The sequence below is a fragment of the Neovison vison genome, chromosome 1 (assembly GCF_020171115.1).
Source record: "Neovison vison isolate M4711 chromosome 1, ASM_NN_V1, whole genome shotgun sequence".
Classification (NCBI taxonomy): domain Eukaryota; kingdom Metazoa; phylum Chordata; class Mammalia; order Carnivora; family Mustelidae; genus Neogale; species Neogale vison.
Genome location: NC_058091.1, coordinates 41,272,602 through 41,289,339, shown reverse-complemented (window position 1 = coordinate 41,289,339; position 16,738 = coordinate 41,272,602). Strand labels below are relative to the sequence as shown.

At 43.4% G+C, this 16,738-nt stretch overlaps 1 protein-coding gene and 1 non-coding gene across 3 annotated transcripts in view; both read right to left on the bottom strand.

Annotated features, from left to right (window-relative positions):
- Positions 1–3,870: 3,870 nt before the first annotated feature.
- LOC122897623 lies at positions 3,871–3,978 on the bottom strand. The gene has a single exon (XR_006382573.1). It is a non-coding gene; the product is annotated as a U6 spliceosomal RNA (small nuclear RNA).
- A 5,073-nt stretch (positions 3,979–9,051) lies between these two features.
- Positions 9,052–16,738, bottom strand: part of GABRR1 (gamma-aminobutyric acid type A receptor subunit rho1) — a 31,493-nt gene continuing 23,806 nt past the window's right edge. For both annotated transcript variants that reach the window (XM_044236391.1, XM_044236382.1), the window contains 4 exons: positions 14,898–15,038; positions 12,621–12,773; positions 10,465–10,661; positions 9,052–9,345 (listed from right to left, as the gene is read on the bottom strand). In XM_044236391.1, the coding sequence (XP_044092326.1) occupies positions 9,052–9,345; positions 10,465–10,661; positions 12,621–12,773; positions 14,898–15,038 (785 nt within the window). The remainder of the gene's footprint in view (positions 9,346–10,464; positions 10,662–12,620; positions 12,774–14,897; positions 15,039–16,738) is intronic.

The following is a 16,738-nucleotide window of genomic DNA, read 5'->3' as shown; positions in this document are numbered from 1 at the left end:
AACAGGCTCCTGCTTGACCTGAATGACTCCATCTTTTTCTCTACACCCTTCCACCTTCTGCCACTTAACTAAGTTCTCCTGGCCTAAATGCAATTTCTTTACTCTGTAGATCCAAGACTGGACAAAAATGAATTAGGAAATCAAAGGGGAAAAAATAGCAAAAGCTCAGAAGTGAATTCACATAGCACAAATTTCTTCTTCTTCTTTTTTTTTTTTTTATTAAAGACATGTATTTATTCATGAGAGATGGGGTTGGGGGAGGCAGAGGGAGAAGCGGACTCCCCACGGAGTAGGGAGTCCCAATGTGGGACTCGATCCCAGGACCCTGAGATTATGACCTGAGCCAAAGGCAGATGCTTACTGAGGCACCCAGGTGCCCACAAATTTCTTACTCTAAGATGACAACATAATTTCACTATCAAGACTTGTTTTTTGTCCTCACCTTGATTTGTCACAACCATATTTATTCATCTTTTAATGTATGGCTTGATCCGTGCATTCCACTGCCAGGGAACCTACTTTCTGCATACTCAAAAGCATGTCCTACATGTTGAACCAGATGCTGATTTTTTTTTTTTTTTTTGCATTTTTGTTTTGTTTCTTTTTTTTAATAGTCTGAAGGATCCCTCTCACTTTGGGCTCATTTGCAGACCGCCATCACCGAGCTCAGGGTAGACCAAGGAGGAAAAATCTGAATCTGATTCTGATTGCTAACTCCTTTCCTGTCTCCTGAAGAGCTAGTTTACCCTTTTTCAGCGCTCTGGAAGGCCTATACAGACTGACATGGAATTCTGATATCGGTGAGGAGGCATTTGGATTAGCTCTCCTGGGAATTTAGACTAGGGTAGGGGTGTCATTTAGGTGACGATGAGCCCTAGAATTTTAATGACAAGTCTGGAGTTGAATGTTATGTACATGCAGAGGACATTTTTTTTTTTTTAAGAGTATTTATTTATTTGAGAGAGAGAGCACGAGAAGTGGAGGGCTGGAGGGAGAAGCAGACTCCGTGCTGATCAGGGAGCCTGATGCAGGACTTGGTCCTGAGACTCCAGGATCATGACCTGAGCCAAAAGTGGTCTCTTAACCAACTGAGCCATACAGGTACCCCAAACTTAATAGCCAATATAGCAATCACCCAGAAAAGTAAGAAAGGTACTATACTGCCTAAAAATAAAAGCTGTCTGAAAACTTTTCAGTGTTCATCAGGCCCGCTGGACTTCTGTTTACTTTTTGTAGGTGAAACTCCCCCATATTCTTTTCTTTCTTTCTTAAGCTAGTATAAGTGGGTTGCTTTTCCATATTGTCAGATGCTACTAAGGCATAGCTTAATCCCATTTGTGATTTTTAAAGTCCTAGAAAGCTAGGAGCCTAGAATCACACTCCTATAACATAATAAAAAATACTGATCTCAAATCAACATCCATTTCAGACATTCATTGTTAGCGTAATGAAATAGTGTGACAAGAATATGTATCTAATAAGAGTATTCATCCCAGTATTATTTTTTATCCAATATTAAGAGGAAGATTGCTTTGTATGTTTAAAATAGGGAATGATTTCAATGACTGCAGAATATAAAGAGCTCTTAGTAGCAAAATGGTCATGGTATGTTACAGGAAAGAACCAAAATTAATTTGTATACAAAATATGATGGCAACTAAAAAAAATATATATATATGATGGCAACTATTTAAAAATGTACCAAAAAGGGGTGGCTGGGTGGCTCAGTGGGTTTAAGTGACAGCCTTCAGCTCAGGTCATGATCCCAGGATCCTGGGATCGAGCCCCCACATGGGGCTCTCTGCTCAGCAGGGAACATGCTCTCCACCCCCGCCCCCGCCTCCCTCTCTGCTTACCTGTGATCTCTGTCTGTAAAATAAATAAATAAAATCTTTTAAAAAAATGTACCCCAAAAAAAAAAAAAAAAAAAGATGAGCAGTACTAGTTGCCTCTGCTTAATAGTATTATGAGGGTTTTTTGCTTTTTATAACTTATCCATCCGCCAAGGAAATTTACTTCCCAAATCTGCACTTAGATCCCATGTAACTGAGATTCATCCTCCCTTAGAATTAAAAAAAAAAAAAAAAAAAAAAAAAATTTAAACTCAGTTGAGCTTTGTGGTGGAGAAATATTTTGAAGTTTCCAGGACAAACATTTCGTCCTATCTTGTAGAGACATTTGTGTTTTTGATGTTTGATGTTTTGGGTTTGATGCTTGAGGGCTGTAGACTAGGGGGCAGGGAGCAGTATGGGGGCAGGGAGCAGTGTTCCTGACAAAGTTGTTCGAGATCAACACACCAGCTACAGCTCTTAACTCAAGGCTTAGCACGTATAGTTCAGCCCTCAATATCGAGTTGTTGAATGTATCCATGTAGCTCTTAAATCCCTTCTTGGGAATGATACTCAAAGATGCACGATTGTGTGAGCCTAGTTCAGAGCTTTGCTAACTTGAACGTATGGATGAACTGTGAAGGTTGTTTTAGGCAACAAGCTTGAGCAATGGATCCCTGAACAAGATGAGAGAACCCACTGTGACCACAGAGCTGAAGACAGGCTCTTTAAGTGACCCACTCCAAATAGCTATAGACCCTGACTGACTAATGTGCTAATTACAACCACGGACAGTGCCTAAGATTACCCTAAAAGGCTTCCCAAAAATTCCGTAAGTCTTCATACTCCCTTATCCCGCCCTATAAATGCTACTTCGTGGCAGACAGTCTCTCCTTTACTGTCCTCCCACTGCTGTCTTGCAGTGTGATCAATAAACTTCTATCTCTTTTGTTCTGCTGTGGGTGCATTCCTTCACCACCCGAGGCTCTCTGGTAGCCTCCACACGAATCACTGAAGGGATCTTGTTAAAATATGGGTTCTAGGATCAGCTGGGTGCCTCAGTGGGTCAAAGCCTCTGCCTTCGGCACAGGTCATAATCCCAGGGTCCTGGGATTGAGCCCCGCATCAGGCTCTCTGCTCAGCAGGGTGTGTGCTTCCCGCTCCCCACCCCTAGCCTGCCTCTCTGCTTACTTGTGATCTCTGTCTGTCAAATAAATATAAAATCTTTAAAAAAAATTTTTTTTTTGGAAAAAAATTAAAATAAAATACGGGTTCTAATAGAGAAGGAGAAAGGCGGGTACTGAGGTTCTGCTTTCTTAACGCATTCCTACGTCTCGATGCCAACACTGTTCTGGGGATATCTGAATTGCCAGAATCAGATTGTATTTTTATCCCAATTAAAAAAAAATAGATGCAGTGAATACCCCAATATGGAAATCCAACTGGAGGATGCCATGATAGTTATATTGTGTTACGGAACAGTATTACAAAACGGGAACATTGTTGTAAAGTTGTACCTTAAATCTTCAGTTTTTAGGTAAATCCACCAGACATATGTGGGTACAGGATGCCATATTTCATAACTAAAGACAATTTTGCCAAGATTGTTAACTATTTGAAATGGCAAAGCCAGTAACTATGGAGCCAGGCTCATGTTAAGTGGTAGTCATGGTATTTTGGGGGGAAGCCAGAATACTAAAATTGATTTTCATATGAGGATACTTGTGCGCAGATGTACGACCTGAGAAAATGGTGCCAACTTTTGGTGAAGACTGAGAAATTTTCAGAGTTGGATTTTTTCTTCTCTCATCACACTTGAATGATTTTTTCTAAGCATATCATTAAATTGGGTGATCCTAAGTTGATTGCTTTCTGATAGGAGATCTAAGAGAAAGAAACTTAATAGAAAATAACAAGTGGAATCATGTTAAATGTGCCTGAATGAGATTTAACTCTTGGCTTTTGCACACAAGAAATCTTGCCATTGTGGCCCAAATATTTCCTAAAGCAACTTGCGTTCCTATTTATTTATTTATTTATTTTGAATATGGAACGCTTCACGAATTTGTGTGTCATCCTTGGTGCAGGGACCCTGCTAATCTTCTCTGTATTGTTCCAATTTTAGTATCTGTGCTGCCGAAGCGAGCACGTGTTCCTCTCTATTTAATCCTTATCAAATAATTCTATTGACCTCGCAGCCTACAATACTTTTCATTTCCTTAGAATCTATCCTTTTTAGGGACAATGTTTTAGAATTACATTCATATAGATTCTATGTTGCAACCCCCCAGATTAAGATTATATTTAATATTTGTTGCCAGGACCTTTTTTCTTGCTCTAGTCGTTTTTCTGCAGTGTTAATACTACTCTTAGAAATGTCAATTAAATTTTTAAACTAAGGAAATGGTAGAGACTTGGGGAGTATTTACATTTTACATTTCTTTATACATTGTGTTTCTCTGTCTTATTTTCAGTTTTCAGAGTAAATAAGAGCTATAAAGTCGAAAGGGCTTTTGTATATGGGACAAACAGGTAGGTACAGGAGGGTTCAAGCTACAAAATGCCAAAGGTGCTGTCAAATTCATCAGACAAATCAAAGTGTCGAATGCTGTATAGACCAAAAAAAGATTGAATTGTATCTATCAGTCATTAGGGTTGTGTTCAACTCTCATTTGGCCTGAAAATGGAAGTGTTATTTGTTTTTTTCCCTGCTAATTAGATATTAAAATTTCATCGAGAATTCATCTTACTCATTTCTTTCACTGATTTTTTTTTTTTTTTAAGATTTTGTTTATATGAGGGGCACCTGGGTGGCTCAGTCTTTGGGCATCTGCCTTAGGCTCAGGTCATGATCCTAGGGTCCTGGGATCTAGCCCTACATAGGGCTCCCTGCTTGGCGGGGGCCTGCTTCTCCCTCTCCCACTCCCCCTGCTTGTGTTCCCTCTCTTGCTCTGCCTCTCTCTGTCAAATAAATAAACAAAATCTTAAAAAAAAAAGATTTTTTTTATATGAGGGAGAGAGAAAGCATCGTGAGCAGGGAGGGACAGGGCAGGACACAGGGAGAAGGAAAAGCAGGCTCCCTGCAAAGCAGGGAGCCCAACATGGGGCCTAATCCCAGGATCTGAAGATCACGCCCTGAGACGAAGGCCTAAGGCAGACACTTAACCAACTGAGACACCCAAGTGCTCCCCCTTTACTGACTTCTTAGTCTATGTCTCTTCGTATGGGTTCTTCAGTGAGTTATCACAAAATGAAAGGTTTCTGTACTTGAAACTTAGGAATCTTTAATACAAATACACTATGTGAAAGTGATGTGGAGAACAAAGGTGAAAGAAATGTAGAAAAAATTTAAATTTCCTTACAACTTACAGCCCATTGACAAGTACTTGGGACAGCAGAGTGACCTTCCTTCCTCGTGGAACTCAGCTGCTTCAGTATTAATACTCTGCTAGAGGCAAAAGGCAACGTTAACTTGACCTTAGCCCAACCTCCAGGATCTTGTAAGACTTCTTTAACATATGGAAATCCCTTCAGAAACTTCCTTTATCTCTTCCTTTCCAAGAGATGTTAGCAACCTTCCTCCAAACAGATGGCCCACAGATACACATTTGAAGGGTCTCACGACTAAGGATTTACTAGACAGAGGTAAATGACCTTATCCTAACAAAAACTGCCCCGAAGGTCCTAGAAACGTTGCATTTAGAGACTTAGGCTCTCCCTAACCTCTTCCCTACTTGAAAGTATGTAATCAGTCACTCCTCACAAGCCCAGTGCAGCTCTTTTTCCCCACAGGTCCTGTCCCTATGGTTTAATAAAATCACCTTTTTTGCACTCTTACACCCCCCCCCACCTTTTTTTGCACCAAAGTCATCTCAAGAATTCGTTCTTGACCATTTGCTCCCAGATTCCAACGTGCCTCATCAAAAGCATTTGTTTGTGGGATGCTGGATGGCTCAGTCAGATAAGCATCTGCCTTCGGCTCAGATCATGATCCCAGGATCCTGAGATGGAGCCTTGTGTTGGGCTCCCTGCTCATCAGGGAATCTACTTCTCTCTCTCCCTCTGCCACTCCCCCTGCTTGTGTGCTCTGGCTCTCTCCCTCTCTGACAAATAAATAAATAAATAAATAAGTACTTGTTTGTGGGGCACCTGCATGGCTCAGACGGTTAAGCATCCAACTCTTAATTTCAGCTCAGGTCTTGATCTCAGGATTATGTGAGTTCAAGCCCTGCACTGGGCTCCATGCTGGGTGTGGAGCCTACTTAAAAAAAAAAAAAAAAGAAGTACTTGTATAAAACTGGGTTTTACAAATGTGAGGTTTCATTGTTATTAACAAGCCATTTCTTATTCTTTCTAAAACCTAGCATCACCACTCTTCTCTAAGATGTGAATTATGAAAAAGTTAATGAGTATTGGTTAGGGATATAACACAGAAAGAGAATATTGCCATTGAGTCAAGGCTGGTCTGACTGACCCCGGTTCCTTCCTGGCTAACACTCTACACACCTTTATGATGTCCACATTATAGCACAAAAATGATGATAAACCCTCAAAATCCTGAACTACCAGACAGAGAATACGTTATGTTTGCTATAGGTCAAGTCAACTGTATGTTACAGTATTTTGACTCTTGAAAAATTATTTAATATGGGCATATAATGGTACCTGCCTCTTAACCAAGCAATTTTATTAACCACATCTTCCTATTCTCCAGTTATCCCAACAAAAATTCATGAAGTGCTGTATAGATGCTCACATATGTGGTGAGGTCCTCTCCAAAATCATCCACCAGAAAGAGGGAGCTGCTTTATACTGAAGTCTTTACAAAGTCGTATTAGAGTTCTTTCACATGTAGCTTTGACAGCAAGGTACGGCCTGGAGAAAACGTGAGCATGGAAATAACCTCCGTCAGTGCTACTTTGAAATGCTTGAAGAGGTCCCCTGCAAGAATTGCTTCAAGATAGCAAAGAAATTTAACATGAATTTCATTACTTTTTCTTCCTTACTACCGGTGTGGAGATCACTATAAACTTAAAAAAAAAAAATACTGTAAGTGATTATGTTATAAAGATCAAGAGTAAACACGTATAAGATGTACTATTATGCAAATAACATAATGGACATGACAACATGGACAGCTGTTCTGGACTGAATTTTGCCCTCACTCCACTCCTCTCCCCAATTTATTTGCTGAAGTCTTCACTCCCATGGTGGCTTATTTGGAGACAGGACATTTAACGAGGCAATTAAAGTTAAATGAGATCGTAAGGGTGGAGCTCTACTCCAATAGGTCTAGTATCCTTCTAGAAAAGAAAGAGACATCTAGGGATGCATGGGCTCAGAGAAAAAGGCCATGCTCGGACATAGCAAGAAGGTGACCATCTGTAAGTCAAGGGGAGAGACCTCAGGAGAAACCAAACCTGCCAGCACCTTGCTCTTGGACTTCCAGCCTCCAGAACCAAGAGAAAATAAATTGGTTGTCATTTAAGCCACCTGCTATGGCAACTTTAGTAAACTCATACAGCATCCTCTACATACAGCCCAAACAAAGTGGATGGAAATTCACATGATGTACCCTGGAAACCTTGCTAGATGACTCAGAGTGGCTGTGGTCACGAGCGAGAAGTGAGTGGCAAGGATGTTTGTGAAGAGTTTGATTGAAATTGTTTCATAAATTAAGCATGAGAAAGCAATGTTCAACATGTTTTTAAATATCAAAAGCTAATGTTTAACTATTTCATCTATATCCCTTTAAGTATCTTCTTGAAGGCGTTTTTAAATGGGGGAAATGGAAGACTACCTTGTAATTAGGATTTGTGCAGATGTGGTTTTATTGTCATACTAGAATGAAGCATAGTTCTTGTATGAAGAGATATTATTTAGTATGGATGCTCAGCTCAAGTACCTGTGGAAAGAAAATGACATCATTGTGTAGAATTCACTTTATTAAAGTGAGTTTCGAACAAGTGCTGTTTGGATAAGTTGGGTGGGGGTTGATCCTGTAGGTGTATAGTATGAATAGCTTATTTATTTATTTATTTATTTAATTTATAAACATATAATATATTATTAGCCCCAGGGGTACAGGTCTGTGAATCGCCAGGTTTACACACTTCACAGAACAATAGCTTATTTATTTTTCAATAATACATCAAATTAGAATCCTCTCTCTTACCCCATGCCCTGGCGAAAGGTGGCCATTGTTTTCTGGTTCACAGAAAATGCTGGCATTCACTAAATATAACTGGAGATGTACAGTGATGTCTTCCCATTTCTTTTTCTTTCTGGTGTTCTTTTTTTTCTCCAGAAACCATGTGAATATTTCTCCTCCTAATAAGTAACTAGTAATAGTCCCAAAAGATGTGTTTTCTTGAAGTGTTTATGATGACAACTGTCTATTCCCAAGTTCCTCAGTGAAGGTACCACACTCCTGAGAAAGGACTTCACTTTGAACTAGGACATGCTCCAAGGTGGAACTACATGAAGCCATTATTATGAAACAGGAGACACTGAAACACAAGTTTTCTAGGCTATTTATCTCTATGACAGAACTGACAGAACCCGTATGCATAGACCGTCTTCTTCATAGCTTCCCTACCAGGGAGACTCCCCATCCCCCCAGATCAGAAGTCACTGCACCAATCTAAAGAGCTTTGCTTCTGAAGAGGTGAAACCTCATGAACCATAAGACATAAATAAAAACAGGGAAATTATTTTTGCCTTGTATTAAAATAAACATGAGGAGACACATTGAAAAATAAGGAATAGATATGAAGTGAAGCATGAATTTTGGTCCAAGTGGGGATTTAGGTGCTTGTATGTTTCACACAAGTGAACTTCAGTGCTTCCCAATCCCACCGAGTCCAGGGAATATAATGACGTGTGCACAGAGGGCATCATTCATGTGAATAATCGCTACAGGTTAAGCTACAGTGTGTCCACAACACGGGCAGTGTGCTCTTCCAGAGGATTCCAGTAACAACTATCACCAGTTGCTACAGGTGTCCTATTCCTGGCAGCACCGAGTACGATGCTGTGGATGCAACAGGGGTTTAGTAAGTGCAAATTAAAGCAGTGAATAGGTTGTCTATGTAGTTTTGGAAAGGAGGAGAAGGGTGGGTAGTGGGAACTTTAATTGCCTCATAACCTTAAATTACTTTCATCACACAGGTATTTCTGTGACACTTACAGAAGAAGGTGAAATTTACAGAGTTACAGGCATTTATGAGAAAATAGACCAGTATATTAAATTGAATAAAATATATGCCGCTGGAAAAATTATCCTGGAGTATTTGTCAATGGCATGGGTGTCAATCCTCATGCTCACGTAGCTGCTCCTCTGGCTTTTCCTCTGCGGGGAGCTCCTCTCCGAGGCCAAGGTCAGCTGCACCATCATCTTGTCCGGCTTCTCTCCGTTCTCGGGTATGTAGCTGCCCAGGTCATTAACCTCCCCGTCGCTGTAGCTGCCCTCCAGCATGACGCCTCGAGGCTGGGGTATTCCACAGGTGCAAGGAAGCTGCCAACACAGCAAACACACACTGGGATGTGAGCTCTGCCTCTCAGAAGAAACTGCAATCTGGTCTCGGTGACCTTTTCTCTGTTCTTTTACTCCCAGTTAGGGGCGGGGCTTGGGGAAATAATGGTGTCGGCATGGGAACGTGCTAAAAGAGCAGGTGTCCGTTTTTGTTCCAAGTCTAGGGAGCAACTCTCAGGGAACATCACATCGTGTCAGAGACCCCCCTGAATGTTCCTGATCAGATAATTGTCCCGTTCCCCCTGAGGTCAGAAACTGATAGGAGCCCTGATAAAAATGTTTCTGAAAACATTATGTGTGTGTAGTGTGGTGTGATGGGGTGGGGACTGAAAGGTGTAGCATTGTGGTGCTAGTTTACTCCTACTTGGTTCTAGGTTTCTGGAGGAAAGAACCATTTGACTGTGGACAGGAGGAAGAAAGAAAAGCCAGGTGGGAGGGAAGGTGATCTCAGAGGTCACATATGAAAGAGAGGTTCCTAGAAGGAAGGATGTGCTTCCCTGGAAGTTTTTTGTTTGCTTGCTTGTTTTTTACCCCTCTGGGTTCAAATAATTGTTTCACCATGTTGAACTGTCATCTTGTTTTTTAGCACTAAACAATGAACACCACCACGATTAAAGGGACTTTGTCTTTTTTTTTTATTTTTTATTTTTTTTAAAGATTTTATTTATTTATTTGACAGAGAGAAATCACAAGTAGAGGGAGAGGCAGGCAGAGAGAGAGAGGGAAGCAGGCTCCCTGCTGAGCAGAGAGCCCGATGCGGGACTCGATCCCAGGACCCTGAGATCATGACCTGAGCCGAAGGCAGCGGCTTAACCCACTGAGCCACCCAGGCGCCCCAAAGGGACTTAGTCTTAATCAACTTGGCTTAGCTGCTGATATGTGGCAGGTGCTAAATAAATATTTGAATGACTGAAAGATGTAGCCTGGGTAAATTTCACACTGTTTTCATGTATTATTTTGTTTGCTCTTCACACCAGCTGGTGAAGCAGGTGGAGGGGATGTCACCACCCCAATTTACAGAGAAGATCTGACCTGCCCATGGTCCAGAGCTAGACCAGGCTCTCTATCCCCGTGCAGACCCCTCACCCGTGTTAAGGTCACCTTCTCGCGCAGCTTGCGCTCCTTGCGCTCCTGCACGGTGGTCAGGTAGTTGACGGCTGCGTACTCCAGCACCGACAGGAACACGAACACGAAGCTGACCCACAGGTAGATGTCCACTGCCTTGATGTAGGAGACGCGGGGCATGGAGGCGTTCACGCCCGTGATGATGGTGGACATGGTCAGCACGGTGGTGATACCTGCAAACAGAGTGAGAAACAAGCAGTCGTTTGCCTTTGACCGAAGACCCCAGGTGGCTTCACTCCTCTGTTCTTTGTCTCTTCTGCTCCTTTCGCCTAGAGTATCTCTGTCCCTGCCCCTCTGTCTAGTAAACACCTGCTCATCTTTCAAGATTTAGCTTTCTTTTTTGAGATAGATTTATGTATTTATTTGAGAGAGCAAGAGCGAGCAAGCGAGAGAACAGAGGGAGAGGGAGAGGTAGACTCCTTGTGGAGCAGAGAGCCCCTCTCCATGCTCGATCCCAGGACCCTGAGATCAGGGCCTGAGTCTAAGGCAGACTCTTAACCTGTTGAACCACCTAGGGACCCCTCAAAATTTGGCTTTTTAGGAAGCTTCTTCTGTTCCTCCACCTCTCATACTCACCCACCCCCTCCCACCACATACTGGCCAACACCATCTGTCTCACCTTGTCCTTCCAGGAGAGCCCGCCCTAGATATTTTGGCAACAAGACATTTATTTTTCCATTCAATTGGTTAAAACAGAGATCTATAGGAGCACCCGGCTGGCTCAGTCAATAGAGCCTGAGATCTTGAGGTGGTGAGTTCAAGCCCCACTTTGGGCATAGAGGTTATTTTAAAATAATAAAATATATTTTTAAAGATTTTTATTTTTATTTATTTGACAGAGAGAGAGAGATCAGGCAGAGAGGCAGGCAGAGAGAAAGGAGGAAGCAGGCTCTCTGCTGAGCAGAAAGCCAGATGCAGGGCTCGATCCCAGGACGCTGAGATCAAGACCTGAGCTGAAGGCAGAGGCTTAACCCACTGAGCCACCCAGGCACCCCCCAAAATAAAATATTTAAAAATAATAAATTAATTAATAAATAAGTAAATAAATAAATCCGAGATTATGCATAGGAGCAAGCATATATGTGTTTCTTATAACTACCTCCCCAAAAGGGGGAAAAAGTATATTTCAGTACTGGTGTCCTTGCTGCTGGTGTAGGATCTTGCAGTCCTGGACCTGTATTATCAGCAGTCAGAGCAATTCTGACAGCCAACCCCATGCCAGACTAGGCTGCCCATTCAGCAAGGTTGACTTGAGGACGTGGAGGCCAATTTTATCAAGAATGATGCTGGCCTCCTCTAAGGGGGTTAGATTTTTGAAACTAAAATGTCCATTTAGCACGGGACTGTTCAAGCTAAGGGACAGTTGCTAAAGGACAGGACATTTGTCAGGGGTGTTTGCCTGGGATTTCAAATTAAGCTCAGAACATTTGCTTGGCAAACAACTGAGTCACAGGGGACTGAGGTCACCTTAAGGGCCAGCTCCAACTCAGTGTCACTAAAACCTTGGCAGTCACCCTCCCTCCCCCTTGAAGCCTTGGAACCACTGAGCGAGCAATGGTGGTGTGACTGAGTGACATTTAGGGTGGGGGAGAGAGCTGATGGCAAAGAGCTATTCACAAAATGCTTACAGAGTAGGGATTTTCAGACTTAAGTACAGATCAGAATTACTAGAAGACCTTGTTCAAAGTGTAGGTTCTGGTCCTTTCTCAGAGATTCTGATTCTAAACTTGTAGATGAGACACAGGATTCTTCATTTTAAACAATTTCCCCCAGAGATGCCATTACAAAGATCCCTTAGGCCACCTTTGGAGAAGCCCTGTTTTAGAAAGTGGTGTCCTTATGCAAGTGGGCAGAAAAAGCACCCATACACCAGGACCACTGACCCCAGAACATGGTTCTAACAAAACTAAAGGGGGGTTGTTTGCATGGGCACTCGTGGGGCCCTGGAAACAGTTTTGCAACAGAGGTCCTTAATAATAGTATTTGACCTGTGAATCAATAACCTCGTGTTTCCAAGTTATCTTGCGAATAACTTGTAGGGGTGTAGAACCAATTTGAAATGAATGATTTCATCTGGAAGAAATTACTTGTATTTTCAGATGCCTGAAAGACACACTTGAGATGTTCCTTACCTAAAGGGACTCTGGCTGGCACAGCTCTGCGGTCAATCCAGAAGGAGACCCAGGACAGCATGACCATCAGGGTAGCCGGAAAGTAAGTTTGGAGCAAGAAAAAGAAGATGTGGCGTCGCAACGTGAAGTTAATGTACAGACGGTTGTACCAGCCTGGGGGACACAAGGAAGAAAAGATACCAAACATCATTGCAGCTCAGCTCCTGCACACAACCCATTCTGTTCCAGGACTCAGAAATGCCCTAGACACTTCCCTGGAAACTTGCCAGACATTTACAGAGAGGAAATAAAACCAATGGGAGTGATTATATGATAACCTACGCCACATGGGTGAGTCCCTCTCCAGACATCTTTGGCCCCTGTCTTGTACATAAAGGAAGCCCCTTGAGAAGGCCATTTAAGACTCCTGTTACTCGCTGTTTGGGACAGAACCCAGCAATGTCACTGTCACTTGGTTGCTTGTTAGAAATGCAGACTCTCAGCCCCACCCCCCCGGATCTACTGTATCAGATTCTCCTTTTAACAATATTCACCAGATGACTTATCTGCCAGATAAAGTTTGAGAAACATTTATTTAAACAAGCCCCTTTGGATTTCTTTATGGAGGCAAATGTTTTAAAGTTAAAATACCATGCTAACCCAAACTTTGCATTTAGGAACAGTAAATGATCACAGGCTCAGCATGCTTTAGCTCTGCTCTTAGCATCCTGTACAAGGAGAAAATATGCATGGAGGCGTTCAAAGGAACAGAAGAAAGATGGAAGGAAAAGGAAAAAGCAGGATAAACCCAGGAAGGCAAGGTCTGAACATGAAATGGAGACTTGGCAACGTTAACTTGAAACCCTGGCCTCCTGGACAATTATAATACAATGGTTGTCGCTGTAGAGCAGTCCCAGAAAGAGACTGTGGAGGCGCTGTAGACTGACTGTCTGCCTCCCCCACCCCCCACCCCCCACCCACCTAAATTTGTATGTTGAAACCTAATCCTCAACATGATGGTATTTGGAGGTGGGGCCTTCGGAAGTGATTACGTCATGAGTGGGATTAGTGACCCCATAAAAGAGACCCCAGATTGCTCCCTTGCGCCTTCTCCCATGTGAGGACACAGCAAGAAGATGGCTGTCTATGAACTGGGAAGTGGGCTCTCATCGGACACTGACTCTTCCAGCATCTAGATCTTGCACTTACCAGCCTCCAGAATTGTGAGAAGTAAATTTCTGTTTATTTCTGAAGCTGCCCGGTCTATGGTCTTTTTGTGATAGCAGCCCAAAGAGACTAAGACAAGAGGAAGTGTCAGAATGCTAAGGATGAAGTGGAGGTCCCCTGAAAAACCAAGACTCCTGAGTGATGTATACAGAAGGTGGGGTATGTTGGATTGCCATGATATGCTGGGAGTAAAGCAGTGCCCTCTGCTACAGATTAGAAGACTTAAAAGGTTGTACTTTCTGTACAGTCGTGCAATGTTTTGGCAAAAGAAACCACATAAAGACCGGCGCTTGGGTAGCTCAGGCGGCTAAGCATCCTACTCTTGATCTCAGCTCAGGTCTTGATCTCAGAGTCGTGAGTTCAAGCCTTGTGTTGGGCCCCATGCTGGGCATGGAGCTTACTCAAATTAAAAAAAAAAAAAAAGAAACTACATAAAGGTTTGAATAATACCATCCTAAAGCTGATTAGTCATGACTGGGGTAAGGGTTAGAGAGGGCTGTTCACCTCAGCTTCCAGGAGGAAGAGCACAGAACATGCCCCCAGGCAAGGAGAGGGGGCAAGCCCGTTCAGAGCAAGAAAGGAGGGTGCCAAGGTTATAAAGAGGACCTGTGCAAGCAGTATAGTTAAGAGAGAATTCATTCCAGAAAAAAAGAGAGGTAGAGAAGATTAATTGAGTAGAGCAGGAAGAACAGAAATCAGCAGAGCTAAAATAGAACAGTTTCTTGCCTACAGAGGAGGGGGTTCTGGGAATCCTATCTGGGGTGAAATGCCAGCTGCTAAGCTTGGAAATGACTGGCTCAAACGAATCTCCTCACCTGGCTGATGTCTGAGTCTTTATTAATATTCTCTAGATTATCACTTCCAGATGCTTTGGTGGTATCCAAAAAGCACCTCTCCCCCATGCTTGCCACCCCCTAGACCTGATTTAGGATTTCCACCTTTGGCTTCAAATCCAGGTGGCACAGGCAATGCTCCCTTGACAACCAACTGACACCTTTCCTAAAAGAGAGGATGACCCACCCAGCCAGGCTAGCGCTGACCACCCCCACCCCCGGCCCCACCTGCCCCCACCTGTACTGCTGTAGAAGGCCAGTTTAGTGGTGGTGTGGAATTCTTGAATGAGGAACTGGGAGAGCGAGATCCGCTCATCAGTCTTTAAGGAGTCGTTGCCCTTTTTCCAGTACAGCATGAGGTCATCCTCTGTGTAGGCATCTGAAAAGACAGGAGACAGCATCAGGCTCAGGTACGAGGGGGTGGGAAGCCAGGCCTGTCTGTGGTGCTCCTCGGGGGGCAGCTCCACATCTACCACCTGAACTATTGAGCTGGGAGTAAGAGAGTTGGAATAAACAAGCCGCAGTTTAGATGAAGCAAAACAACATTTTTAAAAAAGACAAATAAGGGTGCCTGGGTGGCTCAGTGCATTAAGAATCTGCCTTCAGCTCAGGTCATGATCTCAGGTTCCTGGGATCAAGTCCCCTCAGGATCCTGGGATCAAGTCCTGCATCCGGCTCTCTGCTCAGCAGGGAGCCTGCTTCCTCCTCTCTCTCTCTCTCTCTGCCTGCCTCTCTGCCTACTTGTGATCTCTCTCTGTCAAATCAATAAATAAAATCTTAAAAAAAAAAAAAAGACAAATGAATTCTCCCTAGTCTTCCAGAAGTCATCAGAGTAAAGCCCTCGAGCCTCAATGCGCCTAATTCCTGCAAAAGTGTTCACCCCACAATGTAACCTGCCATTTATTAAGTTAACACGAATGAAACTGCTATACCCTTGTAGAGCAGAAATGGTGAAATTGTGGCAAAACTGCCTTACCTAGGCTGATTTAGCCCTTTCTTTTCTCCTTCCAAAGCATGGTAATGCATCCATTGATGGCGAATATCTTTAAATACTCTCAAGGTAAAGGGGCTGTGTTCTAACAAGAAAGGACCCACTAAGTGATGCAAGAGAACACAAGTCCCTTCTCTGCAGGCTTCCAGTTGCTCCTACCCAGGGTAAAATCACAGGGATTCCCCCAGAAGGACCACGCCCTCTGGCGCTGCCATGCCCTTGACCCTCACCCACTTTAGTGGGCACACACGGGACTCCAGCTGAGCAAACCTACCAGCAGCCTGGACAGACCTGAGGCAAAAACCTAACAGCGGCCACTCCAGCCTGCTCACGTGTTCAACAGTTATTCTGGAGCTCCCTGATGCCCTATTTTATTCCTCTGTTTTATTCTATATCTTACCCTTGACCTGTGTGAGGATTGGTTTTATGTATCCACTTGGCTGGGCTGGAGCACCCAGTTATTCAATTGAACACTAATCTAGGTGTTGCTCTGAAGATGCTTGGTAGACCAGATGCCTACAATCGGTTCACTTGAAGTAAAGGAGATGATCCTTTTTCTGATCTGATCAGTTGAAAAGCTTTAAGAGCAGATTTGAGGTTTCCCCAAGAAGAAGAAATTCTGCAAGTGGAAGGCAGGTTCAGGTCCCACCCGGGGGTTCCCAGCTTGCCCTTCCCACCAGCACAGACTTGCCTCACCAGCTCCCATGCTCGCACAATCAATTCCTTGCCCTTAATATCTCTTACTGTGTATCTCCAATATTCTGCTTCTCTGTGCATCCTACCTGATGCAGCCTGGAATGCACATTCCCGATGGAGCTAGCTGGGTGTGCTAGGGAAAGCAGGGTACTGGAGCCAATGAGTTAAGTCCTTAGAGCTATGTCCTCAGGCCAGTTATGTCCCTCCATGTAGAATGGAGGTAACAGTAACCTTCTCTTGGAGCTGCTGAGGGTGAAATGACAGCAGGTGGGAAGCCACTATGCGGTGGGTAGTTCAGTTTCTCCCTTGGTCCTGGGATTTATTACTCCCTTTTTCCACATTCAGTGCCCTATGCAGGTGTCCATTTGACCTCTGCATCAACATGCCTACCC